The sequence below is a fragment of the Mastigoproctus giganteus genome, chromosome 2, assembly GCF_048544385.1.
Source record: "Mastigoproctus giganteus isolate SK-2022 chromosome 2, ASM4854438v1, whole genome shotgun sequence".
NCBI classification, from domain to species: domain Eukaryota; kingdom Metazoa; phylum Arthropoda; class Arachnida; order Uropygi; family Thelyphonidae; genus Mastigoproctus; species Mastigoproctus giganteus.
The window spans coordinates 19521844-19541482 of NC_143576.1; the positions used below are offsets into that span (position 1 = coordinate 19521844).

At 34.3% G+C, this 19639-nt stretch overlaps 1 protein-coding gene across 4 annotated transcripts in view; it reads left to right on the forward strand.

The window, feature by feature from the left end:
• fmt (phosphatase 6 regulatory subunit 1-like protein fmt) overlaps positions 1–19639 on the forward strand; it is a 477658-nt gene that overhangs the window by 124385 nt on the left and 333634 nt on the right. For all 4 annotated transcript variants that reach the window (XM_090388378.1, XM_090388363.1, XM_090388382.1 and 1 more), the window contains exon 7: positions 7050–7228. In XM_090388378.1, the coding sequence (XP_090244504.1) occupies positions 7050–7228 (179 nt within the window). The remainder of the gene's footprint in view (positions 1–7049; positions 7229–19639) is intronic.

Consider the following 19639-nt stretch of genomic DNA (forward strand, 5'->3'; position numbering starts at 1 on the left):
AGTTACAGGTGTGTGTGAGTGAGCAATGTTTTGGAAATTACTGAAAATTTAAAGTGGCTCATTCTGAAAGGACTCATCAAATTGAGTAATTTTTAATCCAACAATATTTTCTTATTTAATGCTATTACTGAGTAATATGTGTGTTCACTAAGATTGTTAATAATTGATCAGTAATAAGATTGTTATTACTTATTGGTTGCTTTTCATGAATGTCAAATGACTGACAACTACATCATTTCTCGTATATGTACATATTAACCCCAGGGGCTTACATCTGGTGAGTATGGGCTTGACACACCCAGGGTCCTGAGTTGGATATCATTCTTTTCTTTCTTGGTAATTCCTTTCTATTTCTCTCGCTTACTCTCACTCAGGGTAACTTGGAAATTTTTTCTTTCTTTCTTTTTTTTTTTTTGCCTGGTGCAGTATAAGCCTCAGGCTTCCTTGCACTATATGGCTAATAAAAATAATATGATGTTCTGGCAGCTGTTGCTGTTAGAAACTGCAAAACATCAATGATGAGCCTCTAAATTTAGTGTGGGGGGGAGAGGGGAACAAATGTGTGGTTTATTTAATTCTCAGAAGTAGCACATTGTTATTATTGCTGATGTTTATTGTCTTTGGTTGACTAATCATGATGTGGAACGCAAGAAAGCATGAAAAGTTAACTACACAAGGCATGGCTATTAAACAACGACTGTTGCAATAAAATAAATATAATGAAATATTTCATACCTTACAAGTTATCCCCTTTAAAATAATTGCCTTGGGCTTTCACACACTGTTTCATACGTTTCTTTCAAGCACAAAAATATTTCTGGAAGTTATCTTCTGTAAGCCCTTTTAACACTTCAGTCTTTTTTTTTTTTTTTTTTTTTTTTGAATGTCATCAGTGAACTAAAAAATGGGTCCCCTTAAGTATACTTTTCAGTTTAGGGAAGGGAAAAGTCACACGGGGCTAGGTCTGGTGAGTAGGGTGCATGTTCCCACACAGGAATTTGCTTTTTGGCCAACAGAGTGTGTTGTGTGCTGAAGCATTATCATGATGGAGCACCCAACAATCTTTCCACAATTCATGTCTCTTCGTTCCAATTTTTTCATGCAGCCTTGTCAGAACTTCATTGTAGCGTGTTTGATTGACATTCTGATTTGGTGGGACGTATTCAGCCATAATAATTCCATTAATGTTGAAGAATATTAGAAAATAATAAGAGGAGTTTACCTCAATATAGTACGTAGAACACTTCCGTATGATACCCTCCAGAAATTAAAACGGTAAAAAACGAAAAAATCGAAAACTTACCGGTACATTAGAGTAAAATATAAATAATTAAATAATCAATTTAAAACAATTAAAAATCAAATTAATGCAATTAAAAGAATTTAACTAAAATATTCAAAACGATTTTCATTCCTGTGATCACGACATACGGTTGAAAAGCGTTGTCAGCTTCAGGAAGGAAAGTCGTTTTGAATATTTTCGTTAAATTCTTTTAATTGCGTTAATTTGATTTTTAATTGTTTTAAATTGTGTTAAATTGATTATTTAATTATTTATATTTTACTCTAATGTACCGGTAAATTGTCGATTTTTTTTTTCGTTTTTTACCGTTTTAATTTCTGGAGCGTATCATACAGAAGTGTTCTACGTACTATATTGAGGTAAACTCCTCTTATTATTTTCTGATATTATTATCAACGTAGAACATTGAGTAGTACAGCTCTGATTCATACTATCTAATTAATGTTGAAGGAAACAAGAAGCATGGTTTTGATTTTGACATTCTTGCTTTTTTTTTTTTTTTTTTTTGGTGTGGGAGATTGCTTTGTCATCCATTGCATTGACTGTCTTTTAGTTTATGGGTACAAGTGAAACAGCAATTTTCATTGCAAGTAATTGCAGTACTGAGGAAGTTGATCTTCTTCAGTTATTTTAAAAACATCCACAAACTTGGTGTCTTGGTGTTCTTTGATCTTCATTCAAAATTTTTGGCACGCACTTAAACAGTTAAAATTAGTCTAACATTTTTTTTTTTTTTTTTTTTTTTTGTCCATATTGAGTTCTCTTGACATAGTGTCTTCCCCATAAACTTAACATAACTCATGAAAACATTGGGTTTCCATCATAAAATTTTCATATACTCTTCAATACAATAAACCATCATTAAACTTAGATTTTCTTTTTTTTTTTTTGTTAACAAAGTTGTTTGGGTTTCCCTCATTTAATTTAAGACTGTGTTTACAAAAAGAAATCATATAACCATGTTTTAATCTGATGTCCAAATTTAAATTTCTATAAGCAGAGAAAAAGTGATTTACTAGAGAATGCTAATTCTGAGATGCATTAAAAATGCAGCTCCTTCAGACTAAACATATGACCCTCAATCTCTATAAAATACAGAAAACGTCCTGAAAAAGTTTCAATTAATTTTCAGTTGTTTAACGCAAGCTCCAAGTTTCTGCTTAAAGACAGACTAGTCAAAATTCCTTGTCTACTCTAGTTTTTCAAAAAAAATAAAACCGTCATCATTGTAATCTCTCTTGATAAGCAACGTCTTCAAATATTCAGTTAATACTAAAGTTACCTTTATGTCATTTGCCATGTATTTGACATTCCACTTGATCATGTATTTTTAGAGAAATGTGATAAAAAAAAATGTATTTAACATTTTTAATCAGTGTAATATCTTATGATGTTGATATCTGTTTTTTTAAAATCAATAATGATTATCCCAATCATGCAGATTATCTTCCTGCTTCATACCTCTACCAAGGAATCACTTATTGCACCAATACAGTTTCATTTTCCAAAAAACATTCACAGAATTAACTACATGCACATGTCCTGTAATCACGGAACACATGTGCAAATATTCCTTATAGATATGGCAATTTCTTACCATTTAGGACAGCATAGAAAAACCAAATGCTGTAGACTGTCGAAATAATGGCACCCCAAAAAAACAGCACATTGAGATTGGATGTATACATACAGTGGAGATGTCTTGCAGTTCCGAAAAACGAAAACGACAAGTCACATGATTACTGTATTTGTTTACATTCACCATTTTCAAAGTGAATTTTGTAGTGATATCACAGATTATACCACTGTTTTACATTTATTTTAAATTAAAAAACCCTCACTATGGCTCCTAAAGTTAATAAACCTCATACAGAGAAGAAAAAACAACAACATTAAAGCTTAGTGACAAACGTAATCCAAAATATTATATTAGGGTCACCTGGAATGTTAATTCATATACCCATGTGTATTGTGTCTGTAAATTGCATGTGTTCTCAGCTCGATTTGCCTGTTTTGCTGGACAAAAAGCCCCAGTTTCTGGGGAGGAAACCTTGCTATCTATGCCTCAGACACACTAACTCAGCCACAGAGTGAAAAAAAGCCTATAAAAGATCCTTGCATCATCGATGGGATTCGATCCCGGGGTCTTTTCCACCCAGTGTGGGGAAGACGGCGATGATATCACTGTGCCACCCACACAAACTAAACTTGATATAATAAAGAAAATAGAATGGGGCATAAGCAGAAGTGTATTAATGGCAGAATACAACATTGAATCACCAACATATTTGTGTTTTTTTATGTGCAGTTAATAAAATTGCATTCTTAATCTCTCTATTTCTTATTTGGCCTCATTATTTCTGCATTAAATACATTAAAAATAAAACTTTCTAGATAACGGAAAAATCAAAATAACAGCACATTGAATCCTCAAAGGTGCCGTTATTTTGAAAGTGTTTACTGTATATAAAACTATATAAAATCCTTTACAATCCTGAATTAAGAATGCAGTCAAGCATTACTGGTATCAGTGATTGCATTTGTCTTTAAGAAACCATACACACAAAAAAAGTGATATTTCTCTCTTTTATTGTCATTGGTAGTAGTAGTAGTGGCATGTGATGCAAGAAAGCAAATGTATGAGCTTATGCAGCATCAGCCAAAAAAAAAAAAAAAAAAAAATTTACAAAACAATCCCCTCTAAATATTTGTCCAGCTCCTCCTTAAATTTATTTAATCTATCAACTTCCACAACGACAGATGGAAGTTTGTTCCAGCAATTAACCACCCGCTGGCTAAAGGCAAATTTCCGCACATCCATTCTACATCTGTCCTTCCTCAATTTCACTTTATGCCCCCTTAGGTTTGTAATCTGAACAAGTGGAAGAATCACATCAGAATTCAGCATGCTCAACCCATTCAAGGCCTTTTTGATGGTTTTTCATTAGATTTAGTAGATTAATACGAACTTCTCTTAAATTGCAGCTCTGTCTGTAATTTAATTTTTAATTTAGTCTTTAATCTTTTCTGTAAACAGTGACTTACTGAACACACACGTATAACTAGTTACAGCTGATCAGTATCATGAAAAGTTATAGTGGCAGCAAAAACAAGAATTAGCATTAGTTGAGGCATATGATGCAAGACAGCAAACTTATATAGAGCATAAGCCAAAAAAAAAAAAAAAAAAAAAAACTTTCCCATCAGTCAGTCCAAATGTTTGTCTAGTTCAGCCTTAAATTTATTTAAGCTATCAACTTCCACAAGAACAGATGGAAGTCTGTTCCAGCAATCAATGACCCGCTGGCTGAAGGCAAATTTCCGCTCATCTATATTATAACAATTAGTGACCATTGTTATTATATGCAATAAATAGATTGAATGTTTCCACAGTTCATTATTAAAAGCAAACTTTCATGTAAACTGATAAAGAATGCATATACCTTGTTAAAATTATTTCTTAAGAAGATTAGTTAGTTTTATTTTAACCCTCAGTGTAAAGATATTTCTTACCAGAAGGATGTTTCATTGATATTCTCTCTGATACTGACATGTATTTAAAACTGACCTTACAGTACATAACATTTTCTGTGATTTTATTATCATTTTTTACATTAAACAAATTGAATTGTTTACATTTTCAATTATAGCACTATGGTTTAGTCATTATAAATGTTTACAGATGTAAATAAGTTCAGTTGTTAGTGCTTAATATTCATTGAAATGTACTTTTCAAAACTGTGCAACCACTAGGTATACCTCTCTATAAAATCTAAAAAATTTTAAAATTCAGAACTTCTCAATCCTTGAGGATGGAAAATTTTAAAGCGTTATATATTTCTGCTGCTGCATTCTCCTATACATAGCTGTAGTTCAAACAAACATGGTGTTTGTTTGAACACCATGAAATAGTAGTCTGTATAATCACTTAACACTAACCCTAATTTGAGGCTACATGTGCTCACAAGTAAAATAGTTGCCGACCGGGCTAGCCGGGTGGGTAAAGTGCCTGCCTGGCAACCCAAAGGTCGCGAGTTCAAATCCCGCCTTGGGCTTGGATCAGAGTACTGCAAAAACATTGGGAGGTGCATTATGGCCACAGAAGCCAATGCACCAACAACTAACTAAAAAAAAAACAAACAAGTAAAATAGTTGACTTACGTATTAAAATGGTAACCATGATAATGTAATATTAATGAGATTTGTTTATTTATCAAAACAATCACAAGGATATGCTTCAAAACAAGTTAAGTATGATTTATAATTTTTCCTAAGTCTTAATACAGCACTTTGTTTTCAAACGAAGTTTTTAGCAGCAGTAAGTTAAGCTTGACAATAAACATCTCTCTGCTGTCAGTTATATAATAGTAATTTTTTTTTTTTTTTAGATTGAATATACTATTATGTACTTTGTATAGGAGTGCATTCAGTTATAATTAAGAAATGATTTTTCTTATATGCAACTCAAAGGTTGTTCTAACTGATGAATACAATAATGGTTAAGAGAGACATTGAGAAAAGTTTTATTACATAGTGTTTTTATTATAATAAAACCATATCTTGTGCAGCAAAGTCTTTTAACTATTATTAAGCATGATCTTAATAGACATAAAATGAAGCATAAGATGGAAATAGAAGCAAAAAATTAAAGCTAACATTGAGATCAGAGTAGTACAAAGTTTACCTAAATAATCTTTGTGTCTTCTACTCCAGAAAATCCTTTCAGTGCATCTTCTACACTGGAAATATGTAGCACAGCTACACTGGAAAAATGGAGCATGATTGGTAAAAGGTTGGGTACCACCACTCTACACTTTTAATTATCATGTTTGATGTTCTTTTGGATGTTGGTGAGAATAATCTGCACTGCTTTCCTAAAATTGGTTATATATTCATCTAAGATTAGGAACATATCCATAGTCACCAAACTCAGCCATGTAATATTGTCATCTGTTTATTAAATGCTGTTAGTAAAAAGGCGCCTCCATAGCCAGGTGGGCAGGAGCAGCAGTGCATAGCACATGCTCCTTGATTAGACCGGGGTTAGAGCCCGTGACCACCAAATACAGAGGATGTGCGGAAAGGTCAGGGAATGACCACCGCATATCCCCAGGGCAATATGGCCTTAGTTGCTAATGCACCAAAAATAACAAATAGCTGTTAGTAAGTTGATATGAGAATTCAGATGCATTGGAAATTTTTATGGGGATAGGATAAACTTAGTTATTTTTCTTAAGAAGAAAGAAGCAGAGGATACAGAGATAATCAGGTTTAACCATCTACTGCTACAAAATATAGCTAAGTATTTGTAAGTTGCTATACTAAAGTTATGAAAGTAAGTGATCATTCTAGACTATAAATAGAAAATTTATTTATGCAAGATGCAATTTCTTAGCAAAGTATAAGGAAAATGTTAAAATACAACTGATTTTGTTTTCTTAAAGATTGCTCAATTTTATAAGAACTTTCAGAATATGTAATTGTTTTCCTATTATGCTAATTTAAATTTCTGAGTAGCACTATGTATTTTGTTAACTAAAACAAGTGTGCTTGTCCTTATTGGTGTGAAATATAAGTTCTGTTTTCAATTTAAGAATTATAACTTCAAAAAACAATGCAAACCTGGCTGTATTAGTTTCAGCAAAACTGCTTGAAACCCTTTCTTTCTCTCCCTATATAATTTGCAATTTCTCAGTGAAGTCTTGTTTTTGTTGATTATCACTTTTGTTTTTGTGGATATCTGCAGTGGTTAAATGAACAGAAGATAATGGAGAGGTTAGTTACACTTGTTGATCCAATGTTTAATGAAGACTGCAATGGAAATGCATCCCAGGCTATCTGTGATATTATTAAAGTGAGCCGAGAACACATGTCCTTGCTTCAAGAAAAAGCAGATCCTGATCCTATGTTAGAAAGCATTGAATCGTGAGTTTTCTTGATATTGCAAGGAATTGAATTAAAATGCCCACTTTTTGTATATTGCATAAAACTTATAAATTTTTTACTGTTTTATAATAATACAGAAAAAGTCAATACAAAACTAAGTAATATGAAAAAAATGAATTTTAATCAATGATAGCAGCAGCAGAGGAAAAGTAAATGTATTATAGTTATAAAATAGTACTTATGATGAATGTTGGACATGAGTGTAATGGTCAAAAGTGAATGGCATCAAAACTGACAGGATGCAAAGAGAAGTAAAAGCATCCTTGGTGATGAGGAACAGGTATAAGACTGAATAAAAACTAAAGCAACATGTTTTCCAAGAATCTTTTTTTTATTTTTCATCAGTGGAAGGTTACAAACACTTAAATATTGGGACAGGTTCAACAGTTGAAATATAACTGATACTTTTAACAATAAAAGTTCAGATAATCATATAAAAACATATTTTGCTTCTTTCTTGTATTCTGTAATGTTATCTGACACTCATAAGTACTATTTTGTAAGTTTTTCTGCAAGTTATTTCAGATTCATCGATCTGCACAACATACAAGTTGCCCATGAACACACACACTTAGAGAAACATAATAAAAGATAATAAAAGATATGAATTAGCATATCTCTTCACTCTGACCAAAGTATGTACATAAACAACCAACCAACCATTTTGTAATGTATGCTTCCACTACAACTGCTGTTGATTAAAATCCATTTTTTCATACAAGATGTTTTTCATATGTGATGTTTCTATATTATTATAGATTTAGAACTTAGGGTCTATATTACAAAGTATAAATGCAGGTAGCCCTCGTTTTGCGCCAGTCCAATTTGTGCTGATTCGCAATAGTGCCAATCATTAACCACAAGGCCATTTTTTTTATATTTATTTATTTATTTATTTATTTTTTGCAATTTTTTTATATTTATTTATTTTTTTTTTTGCAGTTTTTTTTATAAATTGAAAGTTTAATAAAATTGTCAGACAAAATTTATCACATCGTACTGTAACATGTATCATGCACTGCTCATGTGATCAAGAACAGTCTGAGCCAATCAGAGCTGAGAAATCTTCCTGCCCTCAAAATAGCCACTCATGGCTGGTGGTGGTAAAGGTTCATGGATTGAAGCATTCAATTGCTTGTTGTTTACGCCATTTACATGTGTTGGAAATTTATTATGCTAACATTTTTTATTAATTTTACTGTTATTAAATTAAATAATAATTAATAATAGTGATAGCTGTCTGCAGTTTTTGCCAGTCATGTTATAAGGTTTTTAGTTTAATAGAATAAAGAGACGCCATGTCTGGTAAAAGAACTTAAATGAATCCTAGTGCAAATGAAAGTGTGATAAAGGCACACCACTCTATCACATTGGAAAGTAAGATGGAGGTTATTCGGAGGATAGAAGCTGGTGAAAGTCGCCCTAATATGTGTGTAAGGCTATGAATATGCCTCCATCGACTACAGTTATGAAGAATGCTGATAAAATTAAAGAATCGTCCAACATGCTACCAGAGTAAGTGCTACACAAGTTAGTTACAGAAGAAATAAGCTTTTAGAAAAAATGGAACGATTGCTGACACTTTGGGTCAATGATTTAAACCTAAAAAAAACATTCCCTTGACCCAAGCTGTAATAACTGAAAAGGCGAAGTCAGTTTTTGAAGATTTAAAGAAGAAAGCAGGAGGTCAGTGAAATGAAATATTTTTGGCTAGCAAGGGCTGGTTCATGAGATTTAAAGCAAGAACCAAATGCAGAAGTGTGAAAATTACTGCCGAGGCAGCAAGTGCAGATGATGAGGTGGCTGCTTCATTCCTTGCAGAGTTTAAGGCCATAGTAGAGGAGGGTGAATATCCTTCAGATCTCATCTTCAGTGTTGATGAAACGGGCCAGTATTGGAAAAAGTTACCCTCAAGAATCTTCATTGCCTGTGAAGAAAAGTCGGATCCTGGGTTTAAAGCATCAGAAGACAGGCTGACACTTTTGTTGGGAGCAAATGTGTCAGGCAATTTAAAATTGAAGCCAATGTTGGTGTACCACTCAGAAACACCATTTGTTATGAAAGGCTTAAACAAAGCCATGTTGCCTGTGTACTGGAAGTCAAACAACTGGGCTTGGGTGACACAGGATGCCTTCTTGGATTGGTTCACCACTATTTTTGCCCTACTGTTCCCAAATTCTGCAATGACAAAAATTTACCAACCAAGGCTATTCTTCTTTTGGACAATGCCCCTGGATATCCTACAAATCTGGGTGAAGTCAGAATACCTCTTAAAGTTAATGTTGTCTACATTCCCCCTAATAGAACATCAGTTTTGCAACCCAGGGGTTAATAGCCACCTTTAAAGCTTATTATAGCAAACATTTACAGAAATGGTAAAAGCTTTGGATATGTCCAACATTACCATCAGAAAATATTGGCAGTCGTTTAATGTCTTAAAGGGCATCAATCACATTAGCACAGCCTGGCAAGAAGTGACTGTCAATTGTCTAAATGGAGTGTGGCGTGAACCTTTTCCAGATTTCATGCATGACTTCAGAGGATTCAAACCAAAACAGAATGTTGTAGAAGACATCGGCAGTCTGGCACAAGAGGCAGGGTTAGAAGAAGTTGATACTGTGGGACATGGAAGACTAATGTACAGATTGGAGCAGTATGGCATTAAGGACAGGTTGCTACAATGGATAAAAGGATGGTTAAGTGGGTGAAGACAGAGAGTGGTTATCAATGGACACTGCTCTTCGTGGACTAATGTTGTTATTGGAGTCCCCAAGGTTTCAGTGTTGGGCCCATTGTTGTTTTTGTATTTATCAGTGATATTGATGAAGGTATATCAGGGTTAATGTCTAAGTTTGCAGACGATACAAAGGTTGGCAGGGTTGTTAATGGCAGTAATGATAGTATGCTACTGCAACAGGACCGGAAAAAGTTGAGCAGATGGGCTGAGAGGTGGCAACTGAAGTTTAACATTGACAAATGTAAAGTACTGCATATGGGTAGCAGCAACCCCAGAGTAACGTATCAACTGGTTGATACTACACTCAGGGTAGTGGAGAATGAAAAGTACCTGGAGGTAATTGTGCAGCCAGATATGAAGTTTTCTGAGCAGTGCAGACAGGCTGCAAGAGTAGCTCAGGGTGTCTTGTCAGTGGTATACATGAATCAATCACCCCCCCCCCTTATCCCTGCTAGTCCTCTTGTATAAGGCAACAGTCAGGCCATACCTTGAGTACAGTATACAGGTCTGCTGACGTCATTTTAGGAAAGATGTAGAGTTGTTGGAATGAGTACAGAGAAGGGCAACGAGATTGGTGAGTGGAAAAAAGGGATAGTGTTACCAAGGAAGGCTTAAGTTCTACAAATTGCAGCTTCTAGAGACTAGGCACCTCCGAGGTGATCTAATTGAGGTGTATAAGGCCTTGAATGTTTGAATAACTTAATGGGATTCTTCCTCTTGCTCAGATTACTCACCTGAGGGGACATAAATTTAAATTGAGAAAAGACAATTGTAGAATAGATGTGCGGAAATTTGCCTTTAGCCAGCGGGTTGTTGATAGTTGGAACAAACTTCCATCTGTTGTAGTGGAGGTCAACAACTTAAATAAGTTCAAGGCAGAACTAGGCAAACATTTGGAGTGAATGGATGGGTAAAATGGGTTTTTTTTTTTTTTTTTTTTTTGCTGATGCTATGTAAGCTTGCTTTCCTGTATCATGTGTCTCTACTAATGCTAAAATTACAGTTGAAGATGTAACTGAGCTCTTGAAAAGTCATGTAGAGACTCTTTCAGTTGAAGACCTTGAAGAGTTAGCTGCAGAACTTATCCAGCAGTAGCAGGAAGCAAAAGAAGGCTCTTATGTAAAAATTAGGGAGACCAGTGATCTACATTGGATTCTTGCAAGTGTAGAGTCCCTTACTAATGAGCTCTGTGACATTGATCACAACTGGGAGAGAAGTGCCACAGCTGAAAGTGGTGTCATATCAACCCTGAGCACTTATTTTGAAATTCTTAAAGGAAAGGAGGAAGAAGGTCCTGGTTGAGGTCCTCAACCAGACCCTTCAAAAGCCAACGAAAACTTCGACTATAGGCCTCTGTCAAAATGTTTTATGTATGTATTCATTTATTTTTTTCTTTATATGTACATACTATTATATTTATGTAGGTTAAAAATAAAAAACTTTTTTAATTAAAAAAGTTTATTTCTGAGCTTTAAATACTCCAGTATTGAAAAGGGCAGGTAAAATTTTTTGGTGCCTGGAATCTAACCCTGTGATTTCCCATTGACTTCATGATATTAAGGGTTCCATTTCCACCGATTCCATTTGTGCCTGTCTACCTAATCCTGTCGTTAATTGATGGCTACCTGTAATTAAAAAAAGTTTATTTATTTACTTTGCTTAATATATGATAAATAAATCTGCACTTGCATTTAAATAAATTTAATTAAAGTTGGAAATAAGTTAAATATAAGTCATTTGTTTATATATGAGATTACATGTTAAGATGAGATTAGAGTTTTTCAATTATGCTGGGTGCCTCCGTAGCCAGGTGGGCAGGAGCAGCAGTGCATAGCACATGCTTCTTGATTAGACCGGGGTTCGAGCCTGTGACCACAAAATACGGAGGATGCGAAAAGATCAGGGAATGACCACCACATATCCCCGGAGTAATATGGCCTTAGTTGCTAATGCTCCTAAAAACCAAATAACAACAGCGATTATGCTGCCATCTACTACAGCATACACATTTTACAGTTGGTGAATAAAAACTTGCAGATGTCCTCTATCACTTGTAAGTGGTTTCAGATTTTTATCATGTTGTACCCTATTTGTGCAATAATGTTTTAATCTTGTTACGGAGGCATGTGGATAAAGAGAAAAAAAAGTGCCCTTGCTTAATATGGATTCTTACTATTCCTGATAAATTTCTTCAATGCAGATATTTTGTAAAACACTTGCAAAAACTGTAAATGACTTGGTGTTTTACTTGGCATAACATGGTATGAATTACCAGTATATCAGGTTTAAATCAAATGACACTAAAAAAAAAAAAAAAGTATTTTAAATTATCAATAAATTATTTAATTATGCAAGTTGCATACACACTATATTTTAGTAATGATATGCTGTCCTCCATTTTAAAATAAGCAGTGTTTAAATTGTATTGAATTTTGCCTAAACTGTTGTTTTCTGCTAACAAAATCTGTATGATAGTGCATTTGGACTGCACGTAACAGCAAATAATTACTAGGATTCACTTCTTTTTCTGCATACTTAGAAGAAATGTGATTTGTATCTTTAATCCTTTTTAGAATATTTAATTGTTACAGTGAAACCTCCCTTTATGGACACCTCTCTAAAAGGGAACACCTCGATGTGATAACTGAGGCTTGGGGTCCCAGCCAAAAGTATTAGAAATTACTTGTTAGAAGACCTCTCCAAAACAGACACTCTCTAATATGGACACAGGCGCTTTGTATTTTAAACCTCCCTAGACAGAACACTTCCAAGGGTAATTGATGCACAGGCACATTTTTGTTGGACAATCAGAAATTGCAGTAAAGGGAAAGGTCATTATAGCATTACTAATTACACTTGTGATGGCCATGGATTACGGAGAAGATGGCACAGTATGTTGATATGCTCCAACTGTTAAGGAATGTCTATAAACTTATTTGGACTGTCCGATGCAGTGTCACTGTTGCACATCACTTAGCAAGGCAATAGATTGTAGGAAGTTTTCATTTAACTAGTGAGTCATTGATTACTAGAATAGTTTGCCTCCACAGGTACTGCAGATAGTTTGAGACTGTCAGTTTGAAGAAGTTTAAAGACTAGCTGGTTAGTTACCTATGTGAGGAGGGAAGTGCAGAATTTGCATTTTCTTCTTTTTTTGGCCCGTAGGAAAAGCATGTTGGCTTCTTTGCATTATATGGCTAATACTAATAAAATTGCCAAATTGAGAAATGCTGTTTTCGGAATAAAAAAAAAAATAAACAACACAACCTCTTCCAATGGACTGCATAGGTAATTTTGACCAGTAGCCTGTGAGGCTGTTCCATAAATACTTGGTATCTGCAAACCTTTACAAAGCTAAAACATTATTGTGCGAATAAGGTACATGATACATATCTGAAACCACTTGCGGGTGATAGTGGATATTTTCAAGTTTTTATTCACCTACCAGAAAAGTGCTCTCTGATACAGTTATATACTGTACAGCAGTGGTTCTCAAACTTTGAGTCCACACCTCCCTTGACCTGTAAAATTTTTCCGGTGCCTCCCTTGAAGTAAAGCATCTATAATTGTGCAATTTCTTATTTTTAATATGTTAATACAATTATTATTAATACTACATGAAATAATAAACATCTATAGTTCTAAATTACTAACGTAATTTAGAACTACAGATGCTTATTATTGTTGTAGTTCTAAATTACTAATGTAATTTAGAACTACAACTTCTAAATTACTAACGATTATTATCAGTAAGTAATCATGCCAAAAACAATAAAAAACACAATCACACACTGCTGAAACCATATTTTCAACCATGCAGCTAATGGTATGCAATCTACCTATATATATCATACATAGTATGCACTAAATATATATTACATTACCTCAACATCAATCATAATTCATCAATCCATTTCAGCAAAATGTAATATTTTTTTTCCAAATAAATGTTATCTCATGTTTATATCAAAGTTAGAGTGAGATAGGTGGCGGTAAATGCTTTAAAAAATAGGTTATAAAATTTAATGTTATGTTATGAAAGTTTATTTATATGTATATATTTTTTTATTTATATATGTTATGTTATGAAAATTACATTTCTGTTAAACTTTTCGCACCTCCTTTTGCACTAGCCCACGTCTCCCCAGGGAGGCGTGCCTCCCAGTTTGGAAATCACTGCTGTATAGCATAATCCTAAAACTGCAGTCACAGCAGAATTTACCACCAAGAAAGTGCAGGACATACTTTGGTTCACTGGGTCGCAGTCTGCCGCCACAGTTATGCATAAATTTTGAACATACTTTAAAAAGAAGCCACTCAGCAGACCCACAGTTCTGCAGTAATACTGAAAATACATAAAGGACACCCATTTGTGCGCTGATCCTGGTAGAGAGGTGGCAACTAAACAAAAAGTCAGTGTGGGCACAGTGGAATTGGTTGGAGGAAATTTTATGCAAAGCTCAGGTAAATCCATATGACATTCCAGTCACGAGCTTAACATGTCAAGGTCAGCAGTGTGTAACGTATTATGTCATTATCTGAAAATGAAACTATAAAAGTTACATCTCGTATAGAAACTGTTGATTAATAACATGACCAAAGGATGGAATTGTGTTGGTAAATTTTTCCATGATTAGAGTTTTGCAAGTATGCTGCCATCTACTACAGCATACATTTTCCAATTGGTGAATAAAAACTTGGAGATATCCTCTATCACTTGTAAGTGGTTTCAAATTTTTATCATGTACCCTATTTGTGCAGTCTATGTTTTAGTCTTGTAACAGAGGCATGTGGATACTCTGCATTCATTATTTCTGTATATTCAATAAAAACACGTGATTACATTACTTTATAATAATGTGCTGTCAATAAAGCAGTTATGCTTAACAGCAGTGTCAAACTTTTTGACTGAGGGATAATGACAGTTATCTCATATTTACCATTTTCACTTGTCAGTGAGACATGGTGGTCGTAAAGCAAGCTTGTTTTACCCATCCCTTCACTCCAAAAGATTTGTCTAGTTCAGCCTTCAATTTATTTAAGCTGTCAACTTCCAGAACCACAGATGGAAGTTTGTTCCAGCAATCAAACACCTGCTGGCTAAAGGCAAATTTCCGCACATCTATTCTACAACTGCCTTTCCTCAATTTGAATTTATGACCCCTCAGGTGTGGAATATGGAAGAATCCCATAAGCATTGACCTTGCTCAAACCATTCAAGGCCTTATACACCTCAATCAGATCACCTTGCAGGTGCCCTAGTCTCCAGATGCTGCAATTCGCAGAATTTAAGCCTACCTTCGTAAGAGCAACCCTTTGTTCCACTCAATAATCTCGTTGCCCTTCTTCTGTACTCATTCTAGTAGCTTAAACATGTTTCCTAAAGTGAGGCCTCTAGACCTGTATGCAGTACTAAAGGTGTAGCCTGACCATTGCCTTATACAAGGGGATAATCACCTCCTTATCCATGCTAGCAGAATTCCTATATATCATTGACAAGCCCCCATGAGCTACTCTTGCAGCCTGTTTGCCTGCTCAGAAAACTTTATATTTGACTGCACAATTAACCTCCAATTTGTGCAAGTATCAAAAACCTTTCTAAGATCGAAATATATGATATCAAAATTATTATTTGCATCCTGTTCCTTTGTGATCACATCATTGTATCCAATCAAATTGGTCAAACAAGACTTCCTCTTAACAAAACCATGCTGTGTCCATGCTATAACTGAAGTCTTGTCTAGATGATCCTGCAGCGCTTCTTGAACCAGTTAGCATTAGTAGAGACATATGATGTAAGAAAGCAAGCTTATTTGCTTATTTGCATTTACTAGTGCCTCCATTAATTTCCCTGGAACAGAAGTTAGACTAACAGGTCTGTAATTACTTGTGTCACACTTTGATCCTCCTTTGTGAATTGGGGTCACATTTGCACATCTCCAGTCCATAGTTACGTCCCCTGAGTCTAAGGAAGCTATCTAATTATGTCTAAGAGTTTGCTTAGTTCCTTTGCTGCCTTCTTTAATATAACTGGATAGATCCCATCTTTAAAGAGTCTACTAAGTTGCTTGTGCCATTGTTCTATATACAATATGGAAATAAAGTATTTTTTATTACTGATTTTATTGCTTTGTGTGATATTTTGTGGCCTGTCTTTTGCTTGCTTGCTTGCAATTTTATTTGACTAATTGTAGTGAGAAAATAATCTCTGCGTAAAAACCAGTTGGTTAATACCTCAATCTCTAAGTGTGTAGTGGGCTTAGTTGTGTAATATTTATATGCGTTGAAAAATTGGTGAAATATGATGGATATTTTATAAGTGAACAGGTGTATAGTGGAGAAACATACTGTTATTTGGTAGGCTTATGGTAAATGCTGAATTGTATTTTATTAGTATCCTGTGTGAGTGTAAAATTTAAGAAATTTAAAGGCTTCGTCCCTTCATATCCCTTTTCCAGTGTAAAATGTAATCTCGTTTGAATATTATTAAATGTCTGCAAAATGTCTTGAATGGTGATATCATCGGTCATTAAGTTATCTCCCATAATAGGTAATCCGGGGAAGAAACAGCGTTGAATGTACAGTACACTCTCGATTTTCCAGGATAGATGGTAAAAAATAAATCCCGGATAATTGATTTCCCGGTTAATCCAAAAATACAGAAGTCCCGTACTTCCTAAGAGATATGTTCCAGAACATTATAAAACTTGTCGAGTTTTATGTAACTCGAGAATGACTAGTAAAAAATGAAGTAAAGTGCAGCCATTATCAACCCACTGCAGGATGGAAGCCTCAACAGTTCATTCTGAGGGAAATGGACCATAATCTGCCACGCTGGTCCAGCACGGGTTGGCAGATTGACTGTATTCAGCAGTCAGGGGCTTGAATCCCAGTCTACTCAAAGAGCGTGTGCTACTGCACTCCAGCTCCTGACCACTCGGCTACGGAGGCCCGTCCGACTAGTAACATATTGCTACTATATTATTATTGACAAATCTGAATTCAGCACGATACTTGTTAATGTCTGACCATTTTTATACATTCTTATTATTTTAATTTTCTGATCCAATTCAATTGCTTTCCTTTTCTTCAAAGATTTACTAGTACCGCTCACTTATTCTCTTAGTCGGCACCATGATAAAACGGTCAAGATTAAATTTTCTGTAAAGAACTTCACAGGGTTAAGGCAAAAACTCACTATTATCACCCCACACGAGCTCACATTTTACTAAAGCACATTTCTGGAGGTCAACAGAAAACAAAAACAATTTGCACTTTCTGTTTTATTGGGTGTTTCTGTTAGTGCAATTCATTATAAACAGGTAGTAAACTCAATCTCATTGCATTAGTGATAATACCGATAGCTGGAATTCTGTGGATTTTTACATTATTCTGGTGAAATGTGTGTCCCTTTCACTGAAATCTTCAGTCATATATATAAAAAAAAAAAAAAAAAAAAAAAAACATAAATAATTGTAAGAATCTTCTCTTTTTTCCCTATTTTTTTGCTTGTTACCCTGATCTCACTTGTGCAATTTGTGCATGCCATGATTGTCGTTATTGATTGCTTATTATTATTATTATTATTATTTTTTTTTGTTGTTTTAAATTTTACAATCCTAAAAAAAAAATAATAATAAACAAAAAAAATAAAAATTGAGTGAAAACAAATTTATGTAAATCTGTAGTTGTGTAAGTCGTGGACTTACTGTATCGAAACGTGTTCAGCAACCTATGTAAAAAATATGGCATAGATAAAAAAAACTTACCACGTACTACTCGTGTGCTTCCCTTTATTTTTTGCGATATCGATTTTAAATCTAATAGCTTCCCTTTATTTTTGCGATGTCAATTTTAAATCTTTCATATTTTAAATATTTTAAATGGCTTTCCTTTATTTTTTTACAATGTTGCATATGGTTTGGTCACCAACATTATAATGGTTTATTAGAGATTTAATGGATGCACCGTTTTCAAACTTTTGAATAATTTCAAGTCTTTGTTTAACTGAAAGTGCAACTCTTTTGGGTTTACCCATCATTTTTGCGATTTCTAAACAAAATAAAATAATATATATTTACTATAAAAAAAAAAAAATTCGACATCGTTGACATAAATAATGAAACAATAATAGGCACATTAATCTCCCAATGACGACTTATAAAGCCACTTCTTGTCGCTTATTTACGATTTGCAAAATATCTGTTTATACCTCTAGTTATTACTTGAATTTTATGATTTCTGGTTGATTTTTTTTTTTTTTTTTTTTTTTTTAAATTGGAGTCTGGAAGTGTTCCGGTTAATCTGATCCCTGTAAATCGAGAGTCTGCTGTATATGTTCGATGTTAGCCAAATAAATCTCCGCAATTAGTCCAATCAGGTTTAGACCCATCAGTAAACCAAAAAAAGTTGCTTATATATCTTATCCTGAAAGGTAATATAATTAGCTTCAGTCAGAATGGTTTATCCCGATAATGTTATTATTCGATAGATCTGCAAAACATTATCGGATAGGTCAAGACAAGTTCATGCGAATTCTAACACATTGTCGCGGGCTTGCGACCAAGTTCATACGAGTTGGGTGACATCCCCCCCCCCCCACAGACACACAACGTGCTACCACAGAATATGTCAGCTAGTCCACGAACACCCCCTCACCCAGCATCCAACAAACCGACATATCAACAGGTTACAAATCTTTCCTCGTGTACACTATCGCAGGACCAGATTTCGCTTTTATCCAAAGGACTAAATTATAATTTGCCACCTCGAAAACTGCCTAAGAAACAATGCGTAATTGATATTGAATTTGGACTTCGTAATGTTCCACAAAAAGATGTATTTATTCAACAAGTTAACCAAGTAGTGAATAACATAAAAGAAACGCGACTTCCTAAATTGAATACACATGACAGTTCAGCTTTACGAGAACTTCGGGGAAATAAGGACATTATTATACAGAGGGCAGATAAAGGAGATACAGTGGTAATACTAGATAAACATGATTATACTAATAAGTTAGATTCAGTTGTGTCAGATACCTCCACTTATCGTGAAGTAGACCCGCCACTGTTTACCAATCTGGTCAATCAGTACAATAAAATGTTAACCACGTATCGAAAAAACGACTACATTACTATGGTTCAGTTAAAGGAATTGAAGTCCAGAACATACAATATTCCTGCACTTTTCGGTCATGTAAAATTACACAAGACTGGGTTTCCTATTCGACCTATTGTTTCTTACAGGAACTCTGCATTTTCATCCTTAGCCACACATGTATATAACATTATAAAACCCTTTAGACAGGTAATACAATTTGGGATTAAGAACTACGATACATTATTTAATAAGCTTAAAGACTGTAGATTCGGCGACAATGACAATTTATTCTCACTAGATGTTACCTCATTATATACGAATGTAAATGTTGAATACACATTAGATATTATTTGGGGTATGTTAAATAAAAACTCGACACTGATTAATTATACGAAGCTACCTATTAAGGAAATTTTTCACTTAATTAAACTCTTAGTTGAGGCTAACTACATTACGTTTCGAGACAAGGTGTACAAACAAATTTTTGGATTACCAATGGGTTTGAGCCTGAGTGGCTTAATGTCAGAGATCTATCTCTCAACGATTGAGCA